The sequence below is a fragment of the Camelina sativa genome, chromosome 7, assembly GCF_000633955.1.
Source record: "Camelina sativa cultivar DH55 chromosome 7, Cs, whole genome shotgun sequence".
Lineage (NCBI taxonomy): Eukaryota > Viridiplantae > Streptophyta > Magnoliopsida > Brassicales > Brassicaceae > Camelina > Camelina sativa.
In genome coordinates this window covers 12623590-12630847 of record NC_025691.1, presented here as the reverse complement: position 1 = coordinate 12630847, position 7258 = coordinate 12623590, and the positions used below count along the sequence as shown (strand labels likewise).

The window sequence follows — 7258 nt, the reverse complement described above, 5'->3', positions numbered from 1 at the left end:
AAAAAAAAAAAAAAAAAAAAAAGAACACTCATCATTTAGAAGTTAGAACTAGACACATGGCTAAGCGTTTTTAAAGCTGGACGCCAGGACCATTAGCACCTTGGAACCGTCGATACACGACTTGGTCAATCAGGCAGTCCCGTAGAACAAAAATATCGGGGAACTATGTCTTAACGTTCATTCTCGAAAGCTTCTGAGTGTGTTGCCTATGTATTATCCCGATCTTACGACAAAGAGGATCTTAAATATAAGCCTATCGAACTCTTTTAAGTGTCAATAATCTTTGTGATCACTAGAATTATCCGATCGAACTTGAACAAATAACGTCAAAACCTACTACTGTACATTTTCAGCATAATAAAGCAGTCTCGTAAATCTCAACCATTAAGTTTTGAAGCCTTTGACATTTTTTAACAGTGCTAAAATTAGCATTGTAATTTTTTGTAAAAGTAAAGCTTAGGCAACTTATATTGTTTGTCAACTTAATTTTCTAGAATTTGGAAATGTTAAATGCCATGGTTTGTCGACAAACTCAAAAGCAAAACTAAAGAAGCAAAAAAAGAAGAAGCTATTAAACTAGTAATTCCTCCATAAGTAATTAAGATATGTCACTATAAGAAAACAAAACACAGCCAAATCAAAGTGCCCAATCAGCTTCTACACTTTACACATCACACTTTCCCCTTACAACTAAGCATTGCATCAATGCATCTTCCACATTTCTTGCTTTCTTGTCAGTTGTCATCGTTTCTACTTTAACATTATAGCTTAACCACAAACTAATTTTTCCTCTTTTTAGAGAACTCTAGAAAGTAAAGGATCTAGTCAATAACAAAAAAAAAAAAAGAATAAAAAGACAAATAAAGCATGTAAATGATTTTCAAGATAGAGCAAAAAGTTATTAAAAGGATATCTAAATTATTAAATTAAAAACAAAAGCTGCAAAAGAAATAAACAAAAGCCTAGTCTTTATCTAAACATAATCATAGTTATAGAACTAACTGATACAACAACATTAAAAGGACCATTAAGCTAACATGCACGTGTAAAGCTTCGAATTACAAAACCACCCTTAAGACATACGAGGCGTATAAGCAGAGTTCAAGGTCCTTTTGGTAATTTGCCATCACATTACCAAGCAACCGTTTGGGTTCTCGTCGCTGAATAACTCAAACGAATCTGACGGTCGAGATGGATACGCGTTTTGATCGGACGGTTGATAACTATTGTGCATGTAAGCGTACGAATACGGTGGTGGAGGTGTATAATACGACGCAGCGTCTGCACTTAACGGAGGTTGAGCAACGTTATAACTTACGCCGTACATGACCTGCGGCGCATAGTAGTTTGGTGCAGGATAAAGATACATATCGTGACGTGGCGGATTGTTATTGGGTATTACGTTGATCTGATTGATTGAACGGTCGTGATCTTCTGTAGCGGGAGGAGGAAGTGATTGACTACGGGTAGGTCCACCGGTAGGATTGTTGGGAGCGCTCAAGTTTTGCCCTTTCTTTTTCTTCTTTTTACCAACTTTGCCATTACCAGCTCCACCGGTTTCTTCAACTTTCTTCTCCGCCGCCGGAGCCGGAGAATCCGCCGGTGGTGACGGAGATTCTTCCTTGACAGAATCTTTCTGTTTAACAACGTCTTTTTTCTCCTCTTTAACCGGAGCATTTTCACCGCCGTCACCGGAACCACACTCTTTGGCGTCGGTTTTTTCGGAAAGTTGTTTATCGCATTCCCCGGCGTCGGTTTTTTCCGGTTTATCAGTAACGGAAGAGGTAACTTCATCGGTTGTTATTTGCACTTTTTCTTCTTTCTTATTCTTCTTGTTCTTGTTCTTCTCTTTCGTGTCGACGGGTTTGGGTTTGCTTTCAACCGGGTCGGGTTTCTCCTCCGGCACTAGTTCGGCGTTTTTACCAGCCTTGTGAAGCTTCTTTAATAGAATCTCCGGTGAGACGATCCCTATTACTGTGACTTTATGTTGGCTCACATCAATGTCCACTTTATAAACACCTGTAACCAAAAATTACAAGTATAATTTATTGAAGAAGTACGTACGTATATAAAATAATGATTTTTATGTATGTATAGTTATGTACCGTCAATGCTAGTAAGGATCTTTTTCACTTTTCTTTTGCAGCCTTCACAGTGAATTGAAACTTTCAAGCTGCATGACTACAAGTACAAAAGTAACTCTAACTTTAAAACTTTGAATTGAACGCGTATAAGAACTTGTGGAAACTATAATACAGTTATCAGTTATGTGCATGTAAGGGTAAGAACAGACCTTGTATGGAAGTGGAAGAGGTGGTATGGTCGGAGGAGGAAGGTCTTGTTTGATTTGAGGGGATTGTTTTTGCTTCTGTTCTGTTTTCTTTGTTTCTAGTTTCATTTCTTCTGTTGCCATGACAGAACACAAAAGAAGCTAAGGTTGTGAGGTCTTTGAAGGGAAAGAGAAAGAGAGATAAAAGAGAGACAGGAGTGTGTGTTTGGGGAAGGCAAAAGATTATGGGGAATGCATTATGACTTTATTATAAAGGATGGGGATATGAGCTTTTTTTCGCTGGTTTATAAAATTTGTTTTACACTTTAAAAATTTGTAAAACGGTTCTCAAAGTTGCTATTGTTTTCAAACATAAACCACCAGTTTTTATAAAATGGTCTTCGCATCCAAAGTAACTCCCAATAATTTCAAAATGGAATGTGTATAGAAGCGAATTTATAACATTTACTTTAAGCAATTAGTGCTCCTAATATTTGAGCTGAGGTTCGAGGATTTAGAAAACAGTCACTGTGGAAGCTTGACAAATATGAAGCGAAGTGGCAGTAGATGATCAGATTCAGATGCCTCAACCAGCCCTTGAACAAACATTGCTGGGACTTTACCACACTCCACATAAATTGTATCTACATGTTTATGTTTTTAATGTGAACCATAAAGTTATTAGAGCATGTTCGTTTCAAAGTTCATGTTCTAATGCACATTCAGGAAGATTCTGATTCAAATAGGAGTTATGAGAAACGAGTTCCAAAATAATAAGAAATTAGTCATGGATATGTAAATATGTAGCAGATTTCACCAGGGCATAATAAGAAAAGAAAAATTCTGGCTAAAAAGCTTTCTTCTTTTATACACACTTCTTTGAGAAGGTCCCAGCGTTAAGATCATCAAAAGTCCCTAAATATGATTCAGACTTCAGTCTTTAACGATTCTTCAATCACGCCTAAAGGGAAGTTTCAAAACAATTGGAGGAAGTTTAGGGAACTCGACAGTAGCCTGCTTCGAATCCTCTATTTTATCCACAGGCTTACTCTCCATCATTGCTTTATTCACAAGAAAGCTCGGTTCCGAATCCTCTATATGGTCTAGCGGTTTACTTGTTGTGGCCTCGTTTACAAGAAAGCCATTGTCTACCTCGTCTGGAGTTTTGTTACTCGCATTGGCTGAGTGCTTGATCTTTGCAGACCGTTCGCGTTTTCTCCGTTTAGATGTAGTAGTTTTCATGCTTTTTGGTGTAAGAAAGCCTGATTCAAGAGCTTCCAGAGCACGAGTCGTCAATGGCCGCTTTCTTGTACTTTGTCTTCTTGGAATGTCTGTGTTTGTCTGTAGGTTGTGCTCTTCTTCTTCTTGTTTTTCTAATGATGCACGTTCTTGAGTAGTTCCATTATCAGTTGACGGAGAATTCTTGTCTGAGGGCGACTTGGGAGGTTCTTGTTGTTGGGCAGGTTCCAGATCCTTCGAAGAGCATTTTTTGTCCGAACACAACCGATTTGATTCGTCTTGTTGTTGCTGTTGTTCTGATGGACTGATTTCATGAAGAGCTCTTTGTTCCTTTGATGAACAGAGCCCTTTTGGTTCTTGTTCTTGTGCTGGTGTACTTTCTGATTGCTCAGTCTTGAGGTCCATAGAATCAACAGATAACTTATAGTGGCAGTTAGTTGTCTGGTTTATTGCAGGTGGCTTCAACGCTAAACTTTCACTAGAACGTTTTATATCTTTCCTTACACCAGCACTGAGCCGCCTGCGTTTCGGCAAGACGAGAGAACTAACCGAATGAAGGTTGATAGATTCTGATAACAAGGCAAACCTCTTCTTAATCTTCTTTGACTGACCTTGTTGGACATTCTCCAAAGTCTCCTCCTTTACAACAGAATCATTCCCCTTAAGATACTCACACTTCACATCTTTATTAGTGCAAGATTGGTTATGTGATGATTCCCCAATGGCCCCTTTGGATACCTTGCAGGGATTCTCAGAAACCGGCAAATTTCTCCATCTTCTTATATCGGATACATGTCCACCTTGTTCCACACTTGTATCCACAATCAAGAATCTCATCGAGTCATCCACCGGTTTTAATTTTCGCCTCCTCTCCCACTTATGTTCATTAGCAAAAATGGCATGCTCCTGTATATCCAACGACTTCATTTGGAGTCTTCCCATAGAGGAATTTTTATCTCCTCGACAAACCTTCAATTGAGAAGCCAGAGATTCTGACTTCGGATCTCTTAATTCACACAACTTTCCTCCTGAAACCAACCGAGAAGTGTCCACAACAGTGAACTTCCTATGAGTAGAAGAAGAGTTTGGAGACCTGAGGTAACGATGTTTCTCTTTTTTTGATTGGTTGCAATCACTGATTCCATCGATAGTCCTGGTCTCTTCTGTCTCAGACTCAAGAAGCTCAGGCTCAGAAACCACCTTTTTGAGAATGTCACTGATAGAATCAAAGTAATGATCACGTTTTACAAGTTTCCGTCTTGAAAACTTCTTCACCCCAGGTACCATGAAGACGATGTAACCTCGGTCCTTTGGCTGCTCAGAATGCCACCCTCTATGTAGCAAACGCGGCCATACAGCGTCCCAGAAGATATCATTGCAACGAGCTTTGCTCAGACGGGAACCACCAGTAAGTTTTTCGATTATACCATCAACTGTGAGTGAACTGTACTCCCCTAAACCAGATATAGTTGCAGGAGAAACTGTAAACCATTGTTTTGCATTTACAGGTTCCGTTGTGAGAACTGTCAGGTCTTCCTTATGTTTACCAATTGCGACAGCCTCTACAAGAGACCGAAGACCCACTAGTTCCTTCACCACGCTAATATATTCCTCCAGAGATTTTTTCCCATCAGCAAATGACTTTGAGACCTGTTAATGGTTAACAACAACCCTGTTAAAGCGTAGTTATACACTTGGGGGATATATACTTTCAGAGTAAGAATTCGAAGAAAGAGACTCACATCCACAAGCTTCTGTTTGTTCGGTTCATCGCGAATGCATGGAACCAAACGGGACAATAACAGCTGTAACCTCCAATCTGAATAGAGCTTCTTCCCTTGTATGCATCTCTTTCTCCGCTTCTTAGACCATATTTTGTATTTAGCAGATTTGTAAAACTTTCCGTAGTAAAACGAAAGTATATCTCCTATTTCTTTGCGTTCTAACAACCTCTTCACCTGAGCAAAGTCCTTCCCAAATGTATACAGCCCAAGAACAAAGCCATCTACTTCCAACTCCTCCCAAGAACTGGATGACTTCCCAGGCACAGCTTCAAGATTCATCCGTTGCCTTGATACCAAGTTCCCGTCACTCCCACCTCTGCGGCTTCTTTTTCTTTTAAGAGATTTGAGAGATTCATTCATGTCGACATCATCATCTCTAAGTCCATGTTTATCTCTACATTTGGTGTCTATCCACATTACTTCAACAGGTAGTCCCACGAGAAAGGAACAAGAGGAATCTGAGTCTAGATGATTTGAGAGAAGTGCTGCACGTTGGGATTCAGACATCATAGGAGGTATCTCAACCTGATAATCATCTCCAACACGAATATCAACTTTTGGATCTCCACAGACATATTCAACGTCAGAAGAATCTTCCATAGGATTGTTTTCTTCATCCATCATAAGAACTGTCTGCATAAACAAAACCATATGTCACTTGAACCTTTTGAGGGTAATGGAAAAAGAAAAACTGCAAAGAAGTTATACAAAAGCTTCAAGAACATACTAAAGTAACAAGCAGAGAACAAAAGGCGACGACAGTCTCAGATCATCATGTCCATACAAGAGAAAGACTCATCTGAGACCAAATAAGAACACTAGACAACTAACGATAGCTAAGCATGAACACCAAATTAACAAAACGCAGCTAAATATTTCTGGTGAAAAGCACACAGAACAGATAAGCAAAAAGGTACATTGTAGATCAAACACTTAAACTCTCAACACGATTACAAGAAAGAGGAGACTAAAATCAAACCATAACTAGACATTCAAAGATGAATTACTAAAACGCTAAATCAAATACATCGGTTAAGAACCACAAGTTTGGGATCAAGAACTCAAGTACAAGGAGAAATTGCAGAACTCGATTCAGCCATAGACACACACAAAATTCCAAGTAACCGACATAAAAGTCATAAAAATCGATTTATTTCAAAGCCAAAACCCAGATTCAAGAACATGCTTATCAGAGACAACAAGGGTCTATCCCGCAAAGCATCAACAAAGACATGTAATTTCTCAACGATCCAGTTGTTTACAGGTAAACCCACGTAAAGGGATAAGACGAGTTGAAAGGAAAGGAGCATAAAGTTGAAATCTTTACGCACACACAAAACGTGAAAACACGAATTCTACAGGGGAAACAAAAGAAAAAGATGAATACTTTCATGTAAAAAGACCATCTTTTTTTTACACATATCTCTGATTTGCTATGCATTAACAGTAACGTTTTGACGAAACGTGAATTACCTAAAACGGGTACTAGTGAGGAGAAGGAAGCAGCAAGCAAGAGAGATTGTGGTTAACCTGAAGGAGATGTTTCAGCTTTGCATTGGAAGTGAGATTTTTCTCCGTGTGAGGAGGTAACGAAGACCGAACAAGTTTGGTTCTTTGTGGAGAGAAAGAGAGAGAGGAAGAGAGATCACTTGGCCGCTCTTTCAACACTTTAAGTCTTCGAGAGAGAACAAAGTAAGAAGCACAAAAAGAAAGAAATTTTATCACTTGGAAAAAAATAAACAAAATAAAACTCAACTATTCTGTGCATAACTCAAGCGTATTCACTATTCACGTCAACATTGTAGCAATTGAAGTCCGATCCAATGTTAAAAATATATATTTTACAATTTCTTTTTTTCTACATTCAAATCCTATATATTAAATTATCGAAAGTGATTTTTTCGAAATAGAACCAACTAGGTACCAACAAATTTATATCAAAAATACAGAGATCATGCACTTTTAC

The 7258-nt window shown here is 38.6% G+C and overlaps 2 protein-coding genes across 4 annotated transcripts; both read right to left on the bottom strand.

Annotated features, from left to right (window-relative positions):
- Positions 889 to 2547, bottom strand: LOC104701026 (heavy metal-associated isoprenylated plant protein 3-like). The gene is made up of 3 exons (XM_010416651.2): positions 2294 to 2547; positions 2106 to 2181; positions 889 to 2019 (listed from the first exon to the last, which is right to left on the bottom strand). The coding sequence occupies exons 1-3, from the start codon at positions 2411 to 2413 to the stop codon at positions 1127 to 1129; spliced, it is 1089 nt and encodes a 362-aa protein (XP_010414953.1). The 5' UTR covers positions 2414 to 2547; the 3' UTR covers positions 889 to 1126.
- Positions 3041 to 6975, bottom strand: LOC104701024. Of its 3 annotated transcripts, none has more exons than XM_010416648.2 (3): positions 6766 to 6975; positions 5251 to 5925; positions 3041 to 5158 (listed from the first exon to the last, which is right to left on the bottom strand). In XM_010416648.2, the coding sequence occupies exons 2-3, from the start codon at positions 5914 to 5916 to the stop codon at positions 3221 to 3223; spliced, it is 2604 nt and encodes an 867-aa protein (XP_010414950.1). In that variant the 5' UTR covers positions 5917 to 5925; positions 6766 to 6975; the 3' UTR covers positions 3041 to 3220. The 3 variants fall into 3 exon arrangements, with proteins under 3 accessions (XP_010414950.1, XP_010414949.1, XP_010414951.1); XM_010416647.2 differs by having other exon boundaries at positions 6823 to 6975; XM_010416649.2 differs by having other exon boundaries at positions 5251 to 5921; positions 6823 to 6975.